The sequence below is a fragment of the Enhydra lutris genome, unplaced genomic scaffold (assembly GCF_002288905.1).
Source record: "Enhydra lutris kenyoni isolate GAN:26980312 unplaced genomic scaffold, ASM228890v2 scaffoldscaffold2, whole genome shotgun sequence".
Classification (NCBI taxonomy): domain Eukaryota; kingdom Metazoa; phylum Chordata; class Mammalia; order Carnivora; family Mustelidae; genus Enhydra; species Enhydra lutris.
In genome coordinates, this window is record NW_019154086.1 from 55250198 (window position 1) to 55268835 (window position 18638).

General features: G+C 40.5%; 1 protein-coding gene across 1 annotated transcript in view; it reads left to right on the plus strand.

Moving 5' to 3' along the window:
* Positions 1–18102, plus strand: part of LOC111148359 (coiled-coil domain containing 80) — a 32959-nt gene extending 14857 nt beyond the window's left edge. Inside the window, exons 4-8 of the mRNA XM_022504859.1 lie at positions 5246–5382; positions 7026–7174; positions 13915–14018; positions 16502–16582; positions 17599–18102. Of these exons, the coding sequence (XP_022360567.1) occupies positions 5246–5382; positions 7026–7174; positions 13915–14018; positions 16502–16582; positions 17599–17945 (818 nt within the window). The 3' untranslated portion in view covers positions 17946–18102. The remainder of the gene's footprint in view (positions 1–5245; positions 5383–7025; positions 7175–13914; positions 14019–16501; positions 16583–17598) is intronic.
* Positions 18103–18638: the final 536 nt, after the last annotated feature.

Sequence of the window (18638 nt, forward strand, 5' to 3'; positions counted from 1 at the left end):
CCAATGGCAGAAGAAATTTTTAATTTTTGTTTATTATTTTTGTTGTTGTTGTCTCTAAGAATTGGCTAGCCTTGGGAGGAGCAGTCTCTCCCCAGTCAGAAAGGGTTCTTAAGATGTCAAAAGATCATAATATATAGAAAATAAAAAATATGATTAATGCCATTATGAGACCTCATACATGAAAACCCAAATTTAGAAAATAAATCTATATGGTGAGTTTTCTCATATTACACTTAGACTGGCTGTGTTACAGGCTCACAAGATAAAGGAAGTGCAAGGGTTTGATGGTGGGTTCTCTATAGAGACTCAGAATTGCTCACCTTCTTTACTCTACCCTTCACTACTTTTTTTTTTTTTAATGTGACATCCTTCTTAGGGGAGAGATTTCATGATTATCAAATCTGTACCTAGTGTTTACGTGTGCCAGGCTACAGGATTTAGAAGGTGGTCAAAGTCAGTCCCTATTGATGAATTGCTCATATCTAGTGGGAAAGCAGATGCATAATCACTGATTGCGATGCAAGGTGATAGGCATGATTGCAGAAACGTGTAACAAAGTGTTGTGAGTGTACAGATGAGGTAGAGACAAGTCGACAGGTAATTAGTTCCCATGTGGACAAGGATAGGAATAGCATTCCAGAAAGAGAAGGCATATTTCTAGAAACCGAAAATAGAGGCTGGAGCATAATATTTGGAAGAGTTAAGAGATCAGCTAGCTAAGATCGGCTGAGTCTAGCAGAAATGGCCTTGGTTGCTAAGTCTAGGATTTGGATTTTATCCTGTCCTTGTTCTCTGTCCTTAGACTGCATAATAATCACCCAGAATACGTGTTAAAATGCAGATTTCTGGGATGCCTGGGTGACACAGTGTCCGACTCTCGTTGTCCACTGGGGTCATGATCTCAGTTTCGTGAGATCGAGCTCTGAGTCAGGCTCCAGGCTCAGCGTAAAAGTCTGCTTGAGATTTTCTTTCCCTTTCCCACTGCCCCTCCTGCTCATGCTCTCTCTCAAATAAATTAATAAATAAATCTTTAAAAGAAATGCAGATTCCTGGACCTCACCACTTGCCACTCGGATCCAATTGGTCTGGATCCAAGGATTGTAATGTTAACTGGTGCCCCAGGTGATTGTGATGAAAGTAGACAGTGGATCATGCTTTGAAAAACTGCTGGAGGAGGTAAACTCCTGGAGCAGCAGAGAGGCGGATGCTGTCCAGGGACATTGGGCGAATGCCTAAACTTGGGTAGGACAGGTGGGAGGAGGAGATATACCATGAATACCAACAGAGGAGAAGCCATCATGGATGGAAGCTTCGAACATAATGCCTGGTACACATTTGGTGATTAATAAGTTGTGGCTGGAGCTGAATTTTTCTGTGGGGTCATTACTGTCTATAGTCAGACATGGAAGAACAAAGACGTGAAGGAATCTACCACTACCTGAAATTGGCCACTGACTTTTGGAATTGAGGTCCTTCAAGGATGGAAAGCCAGGCTAATGCCCCCCTTGCAGGACAGGTCCCCACCAGCATGTAACAGAGTTCATGCCCCCTTCTGTCCCTCTTCAGTCACCTTGGGTCAGGGACAATCTGTTTGGGATAGACAAATCCCACCAAATGGATCTGGATCTGGGAATCTGTTTAGTGGGATCAAGACCATGTGGACTGTTTATAGGATGTGTCCTAAAGAATGTTTGCTTCTAAGCCCTGTGAATGAGGACTGGAGAGCTTTGGCAAAACTTGGATAAATATAACAAGAAGCTGGCAGATTTATGCTGCATTTCCAGCCCAAAGAGAGCCTTGTGCTCACCCAGTTCCGTCTCAGCCCTGACTGAGAATGAATGCAGAGCATAACAGAGACGTGGGGCAGGGGAAGCAGCTGGAGCTGGGAGTTGTCCTCGCCTGTACCTTGCTCAGAATTGGGCCAGAGGGGAGCTCTGGCAGAGAGTTGCGCCCATCCTTGCAGCCACCGTTGATTGGTGCTTTTATTGTTTTGCGGGGGTGGGGGGGTGCAGATGCTCTTCCTTGACACAAACATTCATTTGGGATGTTAGATATTCTGTAGTCTGGAAATGTAAAGTGTTTTATGTTTGATGTCGCATCAAAACGGTTTCAGAAAATATTTCAGTTGAAAAGAAAAACCAGACCGTGAAATTGGTTTCTTGCTATATCCCAGTTAGAGCGAAGTTTGGCTTAAATTTTGGTTGTAGGTCCAATCTATCCTTGAGTGGGACATATTTTGGTCAACTAGAGGGAACGCTGGAGAAGAGTGAGGTCATATTACCTGAGGCTTAACCTTCACTCTGTTACTAACTAGTGATGTGAACTTGAGCAAGTTGCTCCCCTCATGGGCTCTGTGATAGGTTTATCCTCTGGTAAAAAGACTTGAGACTCTGAGATTTACATGCACAGGGTGAATGGGGCATATTTTCAGGAATGATGCTTATGAGAGGTGAGGGATACAAGAGAACAGAGAGGGAATTTTAATTGTACTGCCGTTGACTCTTTGGAGTGGTCCTCTTCGAGGCAAGGGGGACATCTTTTAGATCTGAATGTGGGCTGCCCCCTAGTCAGAGTGTGACTTGGGGCAAAGGCAGCTCTTTTCAAATCTAAGGAGAGTGATTTCCAGAGAGGGAGTCAGCTCTCTCCACGGTGACCTTGCTTCTGAAGGTGGGATCTGGACTGCAAACCACAGGGTCTGCTTCAGTTCCTGTTTCATATGTTCCCAATATTATTTTTTCTCAATAATGTGACTGGATTGTGCCAGATAACATTTGCACCACTTCTCTATTGCCACAATAAGGTTTTGTAATGAAGACCTGCATACTTCAGTGGCATGTAATTATTAAATATTGAGTCACACATCTGTAAGGTTCTGCTCATCTGGGCGGGGCTCGGTGGGCCTCAGGGAGACTGGTCCATGTACTTGCAGTCCTGCTGATTTTAGTTGGACTTGATCACTTTACAGGCCAACTGGTGTTGGCTGATCGGGAGTGGCCCTCTCTGGGCTGAGGCCAGGGTAAGTTGGTGTACCTTATCCTTCAGAAGGCTAGTGTGCATGTTGTTCTCATGGCCCTGGTAGAGGCAAGAGCAATCCCAAATGTACAGGCCCAGTTCTATTCTCTGGGTCATGCGTGCTGACATCAGCTAGCATTGGCCAAAACAAGTTGTATAGATGACCTGAGAATCAGGAGGCAGGACAGTTTAACTCATTCACTTTAATGAGGAGCTACAGTTACTGAGCCAAGAGTCTAAATATGGAGAGGGGTGGTGAATAGGGGCCATCTTTGAAATCTGCTACAACCTCCAACTTCCTTCCATCTCATTATCCATTCAGTGATTTTTGTAGCTTCCTCTTTTAGGTAGATATAATGGTCTAATTTTTATTCTAATTAGGAACTTGAACTCCAACCAAGTTACTTATATCTGAATCCAGGGCCCAGCATAGACTTAGCTCAGGGCACTGACAACAAATATTTTGTTGAATGAACAAAAGCAAAAATGACTGTATGTTGGGAGTTAAAAATGGTGATCCCTAAGTTCTAGATAAAACTTGGTTTGTCAAGTTTTAGAATAATCAGTTGTTAAAAACATTTTTGAAATCAGTTTTTAATGATTTACCTTATTATTATTATTAAGTTTAAACTATGTTCCTTGTTAAATTTTAACTACTATAGCCATGTGTGCAATAAACAGTGAACGTTTCCACCTCACCTTTTCCATTTCCTAGAGGCAGCCGTCATTACCAGCCAGTTGTCCTTCTGGACATTCTCTGGTGTCTATTCCTGTGCAGATGTGTTTTCTTTTGTATTATTTCCTTTTAACCAAGAATAACATCCACTATGCATTTTCTTCAGCAACTTGTTTTTTTGTTTTTTTGCCCAATGAGACATATTAAAAAAAAAAACAACATGAATCTGGCAATTCTTTTTCATCACTTTGTAATTAATTAATGGCAGTAAAAATGTGCATTTAAAAATAGTTTATATGCATGAAGCGTGTCATTTTTCAGTTTGCAGACAGTGCTTGGTCCTCATATAAGCTATCAGCTCCCATGCCTTTGAACCCCCTCCATAAAGAACTGTCCCAATCTCAGGGAGGAAAATTGATTCTTTCTCTTTGTGTTTTGATCTTCTTTGGGGGAAATCAAGTTCCTTGTTGGTATACTCTTAGTGATCTTCATCAAATAAATCAAAGTAACAGTTAACTTGTAATCATTCCCTTTTTATCCATAGAAGAGTAATGGTCTATGGTACTCAAGCTCTATAAGCTCTGTATCTGCAAAGCTGTGGTTGTTTCTACTATGATATTACTCATTGGGTAGTAATGTGGATAGTAACTGGTAGAGTCTTTTCACTAATAGATCTATTATCACATATTTGCTAACTTTAATTTTTTTCACATTTTTTTAAGGACAGGGGATTATTTTGGAGAGGAAATTTTTTTATAGGGTTGAGGAAAACACTGGGATGTGTAAGGGAAGGAAGCAGCATTTTCATCTCAGAAATGTGAAAATCATTTCCAGAGATGTAGGAGTTGCCATGTTCATACTTCTCATCAACCTAGTGACATCTTCAAGAACCATTTCAAATTATAATAATTTATTTTTAGGATTCAATGTTAAAAAAATACATAATGGTTAAAAACTATCATACATTTAGTAACACTTGGCTGGAAATGGTATTTACTTACAACATTTGTATTATGAAAAGCCCTACATTTCTGGAGTTAAAATGAACCTGTGGCCAGGTTTGAACATAGGGTTATTTTTCTCTATAGCAACAACATAGTACACTGAGTCCCAAAGTGATTCTCTAATGAAAGTGAAGAAAAGACACAGATTTTAGACTCACCTAAGTAAATAAAACTAAAATAAATTTAAAAACTCCTTGGTGAGGTGGGGGTGATGACTCATTCCTAGAGTAGAATTGGCAGTCATCTTCCAGGGATGACTCAGCTGCCTTCACTCTCACTTTGTGCCTTCTGATTTACCACGACCAAGGTAGGCAGAGGTGGGGCTTGATCATCTGTAGAAGACTGACTTTCAAAATTAGTTTATTCATTTATTTCTGTATTTACTTATCCACTTGGGAAACTTTTGTTCAAACAGAATGTTAGTTGAATATGTGCAACTAATGAAAGCTGTTCTAATTAACTCAGGATGGAGACCCGGAGCCATCACCCATTCGCTTCCCACTTATTTCTGTCTTGTCACACCTATATTTATTCACATTTCATTTGCCTTAAGATAATGAAAAACCCATGCGAGTGGTGGATGATGAGGACTTGGTAGACCAGCATCTCATCGGTGAGCTGAGGAAGGAGTACGGAATGACCTATAATGACTTCTTCATGGTGCTCACAGATGTGGACCTGAGAGTCAAGGTATGGGTTTCTGTTTTAGGTGATACAGTTATATTCCTTTGAATACAACTCGGATTTTTTTGCCAGTGAATCTATTAGACATATGAATAAGCACAAATTATTTTATAAGTGGTAAGGTTTGGGAATGGTTCAGATATTCCACATTACCTTATAGAATTTGTGCCTAGAAATGCGGTCTACGGAAAGAGCTTGGTTGGATGGCCTCCTGTGGCCCAGCAGTTTGACTCAGACCAAATTCAGTGTCAAGCATTCATCAGACACTGGTTGAATAGCTATGATTTGCCAGGCGCAAGGGATAAAAGGTGAAGAGTATTTGGCTTCTTCCTTCAGAAAAGCCAGATTGAACATGACCTACTCTAGAAGGGCCTGGAAGTTTACCTTCTGATTCAACATGGACAAGACAGCAGGGTTTTATACCTACTTTCTTCCTATGCTTAGGAACAGAAGTTCTGAGCCATGAAAAACTGTGCCATGTAGTGACACTAATAATAATTATAAAATAGTAGCAAAAATATCTAACTTTATTAAGTGTTTTCCATGACAGGCACTCACCTCAACCCTTTACAATCCCTATCCCAAACTTCTGAGATTAATAACAAGTATTACTTTTATTTCCCAGAAAAAAAAGAGAGGCCCAGAGTGGTTAAGTAACTTGCCCAAGTTCACCCAGTTAGCATTGCACTTCCTACCCATACAGGTGAGCTCCAGAGCTCATCTCTGAACTATTCTTGTACACCAATAGCGTACCATGCTTACGTGAAAATCATCAGGGAAAAGGTCACCAGGGCTACCAGAATAGCTGATCCATCCTGCAGTATTCTTCTGGATCTGGAGAGCGGTCCATTTATTAATCCATTCCTCACTTGTGTTGCCCCACCTCTAAGGCTGGGCTAGATGGGTCCAAAGGTCTCTGACAGCTTTCATATTGTAGTTTACTCAATTCCCACTGGAGGCATAGCTCCAAGCCAGGTCCAGACTTCTCTCTAGTTTACGTTGCCTCTGCTCAGCCAGCCCTCAAATCCATCTTAGGTTGCTGTTGTAAGTCCAGACAGCTAGGATCCAAGAAACTGAATGGCATTATCTTGAAGTTGGATTCCAACTTTTTTCTAAGAATATATATACGAACATGACCTAATTTTAAGTGACGCTTGCTCAATAAAACAGTCTCTGGGAATCACAAAGAGTGTATGTAGATTCCTGATGGCCAAAGAACAGTCCTCCTCATAGTGCAAAATTACCATTATAGTTCACGTCAGATGCTCTACAAGGTTATTCCATTCCCGTGTTGGTTACAGTATTTCTTACCTTCTCTCCAGTTGTGCAGTGAATAGGAATCAGTTTAGTCCCAGAGATAGGGAAGCAAACCTAAGATACATGTAATGAGGAAGGCATGGACCCTTTCCAACAAACGTATGCAATTAAGAAATTCTCATAAAAGGTAAGGGACAGTTGTTTCATGGATTCTGAACCTCAAAGCATCAGCAGAGGTACTTTTGAAGAAGAGAGTTTAGTTTATTAATCAATGTACCCTCCAGGCTCTGATTTCTCCAGTGCTCTCCTGAGTTCTCCCAGGCTCTCTATCCTTCAAACAGAGGGAAGAAACACCCTTATACACTATATGCTTTCTATTCTTTCTGAAACAGCAATACTATGAAGTGCCTATATCAATGAAGTCTGTGTTCGATTTGATTGATACATTCCAGTCCCGTATCAAAGACATGGAAAAGCAGAAGAAGGAGGGCATTGCTTGCAAGGAAGACAAGAAGCAGTCATTGGAGAACTTCCTATCCAGGTATCCCACCTTTGGAGATCCTGAGGAGGCAGGTGGGAAGGTGTTCTGGGTGAGCTAATAAAAAGGTCAAGGAAACATGAAGTAGACCTGTGTGCAGACCCTCCCTGGTGAAATGTCTTGTTTGCTTCGTAGCCCCTGGCCACAGGGCTTAGTCTTTTCCTATTGAAAGGGCTCTGGTCATAATGTTGACTGGGGTCAGCTCCAAGCTTGATTATTGATTTGGTGGCTTTGGATAGGTCTTTTCTCTCTTTCTGCTCCTCTTGGGACACAGAGTAGAGAATTCTGACCTGGGAGGTTTCATTTATTCCACCAGTGAATTTAGAGGGCTTTGTATACAGCGTTTTTATTTTACATGTTTATTTATTAGGTCACTCTGGTTCCAAACAGGATTTGGAACACTATCCTTGATTTTCTGCTTCTTTCTAACTCTTCAGAAAACAACAAAACCCCCCTCTAGGACCTCAAAAGAAGAAATCCTCTTGACCCAGCTCCCTGATTCCCTGAGGAGTAGGGTTTATTGAAAACCATTATATGAAAATTTCAATAAATACATGGAGAAGATTGTTTTAGAAAATTGCTCTACTTTCTTCCTTCTCCATCACTTCCCTCATGTTGGATAAAAATTCTACAGGGCTTTTGGGGATCTAGAAGGTGAAAACTGCAGAAATTCCTCCCACAACAAATAAAGGCACAGAAATCTCAGTGTAACATCTCCTCTCCTCACCTCCCACACCTAGTTATACTGTGTGGCCAAGACTCCAGAAATGGAGCAAGAACTTACTTGGAAACTCATTAACTTGGAAACTGTTAACTTCCTGCATATTCCCCATTCATGAGTTGGAAAATCAAGAATGCTATGACTAATAAGTGGATAGATCATCTGAATTCCTCTAGATTCAGGAAGCTTGGGTCTCTTAAAAGAGAACCTCATGATGTGTAAAGGGCATAGGACTTCTTGTTCATCCAAGTTTGGGGCCTGCAATTTACTAGCTATGTTGATTTCTCTATGCTTCTCAATTAACCTGCCTTAAAATTTTCACCCATAGGGGCACCTGGGTGGCTCAGTGGGTTAGGGCCTCTGCCTTCAGCTCGGGTCGTGGTCCCGGAGTCCTGGGATGGAGCCACGTATCGGGCTCTCTGCTCAGTGGGGAGCCTGCTTCCTCCTCTCTCTCTCTCTCTCTGCCTGCCTCTCCGCCTACTTGTGATCTCTCTCTCTCTGTTGAATGGATAAAATCTTAAAAAAAAAAATTTAAGACTTAATGTTAAAAAAAATTTTTTTTTCACCCATAAAGGAGAATATTAGCAAGTAGATCTGACTACAGACTACATCCCAGAGTTGCTGGGATCACTTTTTTTTTTTCTTTGAGAGAGTGCATGTACTGTAGCCGGGGGAGGGGCAGAGGGAAAGGGAGAGAGAAAATCTTAAGCAGGCTTCACACCCAGCCGAAAACCCAATAGGGGGCTCCATCTTATGACCCTGAGATTATGACCTGAGCCAAAATCAACAGTTGGACACCTAACTGAGCCATCCAGGTGCCCCAAGCGACCACTTTTTGTATGCTCACCTATGTGCCCAGCACTTCATCTTCCTTTCCAACGTTAATCTTTATAAACAACCCTAGGATCTGAATACTGTAACTATTGCTGTGGTGCAGATGGGACAACTGAGGCTAATGGAGATTAAGTAACTAACTTTCTGTCAACATTGAGCTAGTGCCAGCTCTAGGACTCAGTGGCCCCAGGAGAATCTGGCTGCTAAAGTTCACATTCTTATCTGATACTCCTTTTGAAAATATAATGTGAATTATTTTTAGTCTTGGAGCCAGAAGCCCAGAGTTTGAAGCAAAGGGAGACATCCCTAAAACCACAGAATTTCAGAACTGAAAGGAACTTGAGGTTCTTCCTTCATTCAAATTTTCAGGGCAGTGCAAGCATCTGGACTGAAGATGGAAGGGGCGTGCCTTTATAAGGACTTAAGGTTCAACTCAGTCTTCAGGCCAGTCTCTTGGCTAATAAAGGGCTCTAACACTCCACTGGGCAGATGGCGCTTTGTCTAGTCTTGGGGGCACTGAAACATCAGCTTCTGGTCCAGGGTCATCCCGCTCGATGGCACTGACTTACAGGATTGATGAGAAAACCTTTCTGTTACCCTTGAGGTGTTTTTCTTCCTTTTCCTTCCTTGCCCTGCACTCCCCTTCCTTCCCCCCCACCCCTCCCACCTTTCTTCCTTCCCTCCCGCTCTCTGTTCCCTCCCTCCCTCCCTACCTCCCTCCCTTCCTTCCTTCCTTGCTTCTTTCCTTCCTTCCTTCCTTCCTTCCTTCCTTCCACCTTTCTTTTGGCAGACAAGATTCTTAGAAGTTCACTTTTGATTTTCACAATTAGAGTCAAATATATCCAAGTAATAAATTTAAGACCACAGTTCTCTCTTAAACTTTTAAGTTAGGCTTTTAAATCGTATTATTCTATTTATAACCTAGCAAACTTTAGCTATCAGTTTTAAGGGGCTTTGAATAATGTTTGATCTTGCTTACAAACGCCATAATTAAACAATTTTATTATTTCAAACAGCCATTTTTACATTTAATATGTATTTTTGAATTGTTTGACATAAACAAACAAAACCTTGCTGAATACTTAAATGATCCAGTAATCTTGTAAATACAGTGAATCCAACGTTTTCTCAGATATTCCAGTAACTGCACGTGACTTAAAACCACACATCTAGGGACGCCTGGGTGGCTCAGTTGGTTAAGCAGCTGCCTTCGGCTCAGGTCATGATCCCAGCGTCCTGGGATCGAGTCCCACATCGGGCTCCTTGCTCATCAGGGAGCCTGCTTCTCCCTCTGCCTCTGCCTGCCATTCTGTCTGCCTGTGCTTGCTCTCTCTCCCTCTCTCTCTCTGACAAATAAATAAATAAAATCTTAAAAAAAAAAAAAACCACACATCTAAGCCAATCACTCAATTACACATTCTAATCATAGTCTTAGGGTTGTCATTTTATTAAACCAAATTCTCTAAAATTTCATAATAACATAAATTATGTGTATAAAGACCAAGATCCTTCTTAGAAATATAGATTATCACTATGATTCTTTGAAAACCTTCTCTTCTTAGTTCTAAATTTTCCAGGACTAAAAGATGCTTACCTGCTGAACCAACCCTGTAAACTCAGGTCACCTGTCCTCAACAGCAGACAGTTACCACCCAGTTCATTATTGTTATTTATAGCCAAGGATTTGGGCCAGCCGGGAGACCTGCAGCTACAGACATTCTGAGAGATTTTTCCTACCATCTCCAGGCAGGCTGTCTTTTTATAATTACTGTGTCATGGGTTTCAAACCTTGACAGGAAAGGTTGACATTATCTCAATTTCAATCACACACAAATCTTGCAGCATTCATTCTGGCTGATCACACATCCAAATCTGGCCTATCTTTGATTTTTAAGACTTGTATGCACATTTTTCATCTAAAACCTTTTGTACTGACCAGGACACTATGATATGTAAATGTATTTTCCTTCGAATGTCAGAGCCCTTATATGTATTCAGTACTATGTCAGGAAAAGGCATCCTCTGCAGATACTCAGAATGGATGCAATTCTAATTTGGATGTCCTATAACTGTGCATGATTTGTGGTCGCAACTCATGCAATCATTGTGCTGATAATTATCATTGATCTTAAAAGTCAAAGCAGAATTGTGTATTATTACCTAGAGGCATGAGTAGATTCCTGAGTTAGATTCCTGGTATCTCCATGTATTAGCTGTGTGACCTTGGGCTGATGACCTAACTTCTCCAGGTTTTAGTTTTTCATTTGCAAAATGTGAATAATAAGTGTACCTATTCCTAAGATTGTTGTGAAAGGTAAATTCAATACTAGAGGTAATGATGGGGGATGGGACATCTGGATGGTTCAGTCCATTAAGCACCTGCTTTAGTTCAGGTCATGATCCCGGGGTCCTGGGATGGAGCCCCACATCTGATGCCCTGATCGTGGGGAGCCTGCTTCTACATGTCCCTCTGCCATTTCCCCCATTTCTGCTCTCTGGCTCTTTCTATCTGTCAAATGAATAAATAAAATCGTTTTAAAAAATAAGACAAACAAAAAATAAAAGTAATGATGGACCACAAGTTAGTGCAAAGTGAGTAATCAACGAATGCTGGCTATTGGTAGTGTTAGGACCAGTTATTCAGCTCCTAGTTAGAAAACTTTGTCACGAAGGGAGAGGTCGGAGGAGATTTAGTAAACACCTCAGGATTGAAACCAGGCAGAGAGAACGGAAAAAAAATTTTTTTTTTTAAATAGAAGTTCTATAAATAAATGAATATCCAATCGGAATTTTCCTTCACATTTGCTGAGTTGTTGGTGAGTCTACACAGCCTGGTTTCAGCTGACCAGACTCTGAAGCCGGTCTGGTCTTCAGTGACACTCATCTGGTTCAGGCTATAATTACGTTCCTCTGAGACAGAAGCCCCAAAGAGTGGGCAAATGCACACTAATTTAGGAGTGCCAGTTAAGAGAAGCAAACACACACACAGCTCATAGAATTTTTATTTACTGATACGTTAAAGTGACAGGAGAACAATTTGTCCGAAATAAGGATCTGGGCCACATTGACATTTCTTGTTACACCCTGTGGAAGTTATTTCCTTCAGTGTTGCAAGTTGGAGCCTCATATCTTAACGTGAAGGTCCGTGGGAGAAAGAATCATTCCTTAGGGGAAATGACCTTTGCCTGGTTGTGTCTGCGACAGGGAGTCTCAGATCCTGTCCCTGTCTAATCAGGACAGCATCCAGTGGTGCACACCAGTAAACAAGCCAAAATATACCTCACCCAAAATAGCTCCTTCGAGGATACCCTACAGCTCTGTGTGAGGCCAGGAAGGCTGGCCCGGTTTGGATGCTGGCTGGGGGCTGGGTGGGGGCAGGGCAGTGCTGGGCTGGCATGCCTCCTAAGGAAGCAGGGAGGGTACAGGATACCCAAGTTTGTGATCTGACAGCAGTCACTGTTCCCTTTCCCAGGAGGTCTTGGACAGTTTCAGACATTCCTCTCCCCTCCTCCATGCTAAATACATTCATCTCCCTATTCTCAGTGGACATTTTAGTTTTTCTTTCCCTTTGAAGAGAAACAATCAGAGGAAGCAAATGTAATGTCACAGCAAGCAGTTTTTGGCAAGCCTTGATACAGGCATCCATTGAGAGGTTGTGTTTCATCAGACTATCATTTTCTCTCATTCACCCAAACCACTATTCCCCCAAGAGGCCATTTTCTTTGGGGTTGAAAACTCTTGTGTTCACTGTGAGGCTAGAATGGGCACAGGGAGAGAAGTCGTGAATATAATCAACTGGCTTCCAGCTCAGTGAGGGTACTAACATCCCCTGGTTGTCTGCACAGAAGGCAGAACGCAAAACTCCTCCCCTCCAGTGAAAGGGGAATTGGAGACAACTCCATACTGTTAGCCCTTGGATGCATACCCTCTCCTTCCTATCTCCTGTGAGGGACCCTGACTGCGTCAGCCAAGCGCCAGGATCTCTGAGGGTGATCGACTAGAGAAACCATCATTACCCACTGTTTAATTTACCAGTTTGGCAATTACTTCTCTAAGCCCCATTTTGTCATCCATCAAATGAAGACAATAGGCTGTGTCTTCACTGACCTCTAATGATTTCTGTGTAGATGAACGTGAGCTATGAAAGGATACACAAAGGATTAAATCACTTATCATATGGCATTTGGTAGTTAAATGTCTGAGGTCTCTTCATAGACAACATCCTCCATCTAGAAGGCCACAGATCAAGCCACTACCTATATCCATGCCCTCGTGTAGACAACTTACACTGATGGGTTTTAATTTAATTCTTAGGTGTTATGAATTCTTTGAAGTAGATGCTATTTTTGGTTCAGAGATAAGGAAAAACTGAGGCTTGGATGAACTCAGTGACACGCTCAGGGAACCCAAAAAGTTAGCAGTGACAAAACATGAACTCAGGTTATAAGACAAAAGTTTTCTACTACCCTACAGTGTCAGAGCAGAAACAGGTTTACTGTATTATATGCTGAAATCCTAGGCTCAAGGTGTAGCCCCATCCCACTTTGCAGGAGGGCTCTATGAGGTTGGTTTTCTAGTTGGTAGGCTACCTTTTAGAACTTGCATTTGCCGAAGGATGAACCACTGGCTACCGAAAAAGATACCTAGGGCTTTGTTTTTCCAGGAATCCTCCCTGACTCTTTGAACCACTTCCCCATTTTCCTTCTTCCTGTCACTGTCACCCTGTCACTGTCATCTACTTTAAATTTAGTTCTCTTTTTCTACTCTATTTCTGTCCCTACCTTTGATTCTTGACCCCCTCCAAGCACTAGCGAACTCTATTAGAACTTGAGTTTTCTTCAGTTCTTCTGATTCCCTCTTTCTGTGGTTACTATATAACATACCATTTTGGCCAGTCTTCATGGCATCTGAGGACCTCATGTATCCCCAAGTGACCCTACTGGGTGTGGTGGCCAGACTCATGCCTGATGCTTCATGCAAATGCCACAGTAGGCAGACCATGAAGTTATGACAGAAAAACGCAAGAAATGTGGAAATGAAGTTTAATGGCTTTGCGGAACTATGAGATATTTCTAAGGGCCAGTGTTTTTTATTCTGGGCATAAGCAAACCCGACAGCCAAAGTGACTGCTTTCTTACATTAGCCTCTATTGTTTGAAGCAGTAATCACGGCCTCCTTTTTTATCCAGGTTCCGATGGAGGAGGCGGTTGCTGGTGATCTCTGCCCCTAATGATGAAGACTGGGCCTATTCACAGCAGCTCTCGGCCCTCAGTGGCCAGGCCTGCAATTTTGGTGAGTGGGAAGCCTCGTCATCACTGTTTTCCCATACCACTCTCTTCCTGGTCAATTCTAAAATGGAACATAGAAGCTTAGATCATCCAAATATTCCTCAGTCCAGACTGGAGATTCCCAGACACTTACTCAGTTGTATTGAGCATAAAGTTGCTTTCAGACTGGAGCCTTCATCAAATGCAGGGTTTTTTTGGGTTTTTGTTTTGCTTTGTGTTTCCTCAATATTCTCCTCTCTGGGGTTCTTCACTGAAGTGTTTGAAAAAACCTACTGTTTTACTTTCAGTGATCTGTATTATGTGCCCTGTGGTTTATTTTATTTTATTTTATTTTATTTCTTTTAAACTTGTTTCAACATCATAAAACTCAGGTATCATCATTTACTTAGGTAATACTTAGCTACAAACACTGGGTCCTTCTCCGTAGGTTAAATGTCTTTTGTAAAACAGGAATGGCTTTGAGAATTAATATATTAATGGAAGCATACTGTACTACATTGCTACTCCCTTAAAAAGGATTTTGATCTATAATTGGACAGAAAATACAGCAAGATCTGTCAAACAGAATCTTATTTTAGGACAAGTAGGTCAAAGAGAAACATAGTTTATTATTTTTTTTTTTTTTTGTAGTGAACTACTCAGTGTTTTAAAAACTAACATTTGCTTTCTTTACCAAAATTATTATCCTAGTGACCTAAAGTATCATTTTGAATAGGAATGCATACAAAGGAAAATGCATAGTACATAGAACTTACTACTAAGATCAGTGGTGAAGCAAGGAGCTAAGGGCAGTTTCAAAACTGGAATTTACAACTGAAATCTCATTTAAAATGTACTTCTACAGAGGAAGAATTTTGACAGTCATTGGTGGGGGGGTGGAATATCTAGAAGCCACAGATTTTAAAAATTCCATTCCTAACTGGATTACAGATGAATCAGCATTATTTTGATACTTCTACTAGGAAGAAGAATCATTTATTAGTTATAAAACTGTGCTTAATTTATTTTAAGAAATGGGGGTATAAGTTTTGTAAAGCGTTAACAGAGCCTGGGTCTTTACTATGACTCAGTATCTGTAAATTTAAATACATTTTAGTTTTAAGATATAAAATAATAACTCAAAAGAGGCAGACAACAAGCTCATAACAGTAAAAACAACTAGAAGATTCATGAGTATTTTATGTATAGTCCTACTATCAAAGTTAACAAATAACGACTTTATATCAATATATAAGGTTGGGGGTTTTTTTGTATTTTAAGTATATTTTAAACTATTTGTAGCAACCAATGTTGCTAGGTAAGGCAGAAGTTTAGAGCGGTTAATAGCCCTTCACAATAAGAATGTAAATAAAATCATGGCTTACTTCAGCTGTCTAAAAACAGTTTTGGAACAGTTATTAGGTGATGTTTCATTTAATCTCTGCATACAGAACCTAAATCACATTAGTGCAAGCAAACCCTTTTGCAATATACAGGAAATGTAAACAAGTCCTATTTTCCAGGAATAATTAAATTCATGATCTTCCCTTTTGAAAACATGACTCAAGGACATGGAGAACAGAATGCTTCACTTCTCTGGGAGAAGAGCAAAGACCACAAACTTTTTTTTTTTTTTTTTTTGGATAGCCGTTTGCTAGGATTTTAGCCCCTCCTTAAAACAGCCTCAAGCCACGGCTACTGTCAGTTTTCTCCTCTGAACAATAAACTCCATTGATATTCGTATTATTAGTCCCAAGTTATGACCCCGAATAGATTGGCATTTTGTCTAACACCACGAAATCTTGATATGATGAACTGACAGCCCCCTTGTCCTCCAGTGTTTTTTCTCCTGAATCCCTTGGTGTGCACTTCATCCTCAAAAGAATTCCAACAAGCTACCAAGGCATGACCTCTCTCCTTTCCTGAGACTTTAGCTGTGGGTGGGAAGCACGCTGTGCTTACTTAAGTGCTTCTCTGAATCCTCTAAGTAAGCGGTAAGAACCTGCCTTTACACTGACAAACTTTTGTGCAAGAAAGCTGGAAATATTCCTTTAACAATCACACTGGGTAGGTTCTGCTTTTTTCTCCAAGAGACAGTTGAATTAGCCCAGCAAACATCATCCACCTAAATTGTTATAACCTCAGGCATGACTTTTTTCAGCACTCAAATCAGCTCAGATCATCCCAGATATTTAAATGTTCCCACGGCTTCACTTGTGTTTGTTATTTAATAGAACCACAGTTTAAGAGCAAATTCTTCTATTTCCATCTACAAACAGAACAAAACAAAACAAAAAGCACATCTGACCCTGTTATTAATCCTAAATCTGAAATTAGGTCTTTCTCGAGGTTTTAAAGGTATTTAATGACTCTTTTTATAGAAAAAAATGGAGTATTTTGCCTAATCAAGTTATGTTCTTTTTAATGTAGAGATTCCTAATTATCAGCTATTGGCCTTTGAAGGTAAAAGATGATTTACCAACGTTATGGTTTTCTTTCTCTTTCCAGGTCTGCGCCACATAACCATTCTGAAACTTTTAGGGGTTGGAGAGGAAGTTGGGGGAGTTTTAGAACTGTTCCCAATTAATGGTAAAGTGTTGTTCTTTTAAAAACATTATGAACTATGGTTAAGTTAAATTGAATTATGTTAAATGGTATGCAAGCAGTGAGGGACCATTAAGGTGAATGCAGTTCACTGAATTCATCCACTTCGTGTGTGCGCACGAGTGCATGTGCACACAAATGGGAAATAAGGTGCAATCATTAATATTGTTTTTAATAGAAAATCATAAGTGGCAGTAAAAGTATCCATTTTCTTAGCTAGAATAATGCTGTTTGTCTGCATAGGACTGTATGATTTACAAAGCATTTTTATCTATGCCACCTCATTTAATTCCCACAATAATTTTATGAAGCTCATGGATTGTATCTTACTAATCCCCTTTTAATACATGGACTCAGTACAGAAAGGCTCAGAGAAGCTGAAAGTAGATGACTAGTGACTCAAGTTTTCAGAAAGCAAATCAGTTCTTCCTTGCAAGATCAAGATCTTCACCAGAGATAGTGGCATAAACCCCTTGGCACGGAAAGCTTCAGTACCTCCTCCTCCCCCTCCCCCTTTTCACTGACCATAATAGTTTAAATACATGTATCCACATCTTAGGTAATTGGTATTTTCCCCTTTGAGAAATTTTTTTTGTTATAAGATTTTTGTTCTAAAAAAAGCATCAAAAGGAAAGCCATATTTGCAAAGAAGTAACTAAGCTAATTGGAAATAAGCTTAGAAATATCAACAATATAATCTTTGTTCGTGATACACTTGAAAGAAGTTGATCTTGCCAGAATTAAATTAAAGGACTGGTTTTATATTTTGCAACATTCCTATAAAAAAGACATCACATGTCCCAAAGTTTGACACTAATAATATTGTAGATCAGAGACATTTAATTTCTAGTGGAAAAAGTTCAGCAACCTTCTTTAATTGGATTCTGAACCAAAGGACTCATGGGTCCTCTCTCTATTCTCATAGTGATTTCTTCTCATTTTGATCTTTGCTTGAGGGCTGACTGTTCAATCCACTAACAACTTTTCTAACCCTGTTCTAGGGAGTTCTGTTGTGGAGCGAGAAGACATACCAGCCCATTTGGTGAAAGACATCCGGAACTATTTTCAAGTGAGCCCAGAGTACTTCTCCATGCTTCTTGTTGGAAAAGATGGAAATGTCAAATCCTGGTATCCTTCCCCAATGTGGTCCATGGTGATTGTGTATGATTTAATTGATTCCATGCAACTCCGGAGACAGGAAATGGCCATTCAGCAGTCACTGGGAATGCGCTGCCCAGAAGATGAGTACGCAGGCTACGGTTATCATAGCTACCACCAAGGATACCAGGATGGTTACCAGGATGACTACCGTCATCATGAGAGTTACCACCATGGATACCCTTACTGAACAGAAATGTGTAACCTTAGCCCCAGCCACTTTCCCCCGCAGTTGTTAAAGCCACAAGTGGCCAGCTATGTGAAGGAATTTTTCCACACTGCCTACATTCCCTGCCTTTTTCTTTCTGTGTTCTTTCAAAATTAAATAAATAGCAAACTTTTGCCTACTCCTGAGTTGTTATTAAAACCTTAAATCATAAAGATGTTTAAAAGAATGCTCCAGTTCTCTGACTGGAGGGGATCTGGTGCTGAATGGATAATTCCCTCTTATATGATAGATACTATTTGGAATACGAAATTCTATATAAAAGTATTTACACCTCTCATTTATTTTTTTAAAAGTATTCATTGGTAAGTAAAACTGATATAGAAAATTAAAGATCACAGCGCAGATGTTTTCAGGAAACATCTGAACACATATAACAGAGGAAACAGCTTCTTAACACTTTTGGAAATGTCAGTCTAGAAATGATTGAGATGGCTCTGTTTTATATTGTGAGTTTCTTTCACAAAGCTTGATACCATAGGAATCCAGTGGTATTGGCCACCAAAGCCAGAAAAAGCACCACGCCCAGCTTTGCTATCATGACCATTTCCTGCCCTGTTTCTCTTATCTTATTGTCCTTTCAGAGATAGATCAGAGAGCCAGGAAAAGGAATCACTACATCATCACCAGAATCTGGCACTGCAGCTGGAGATGATA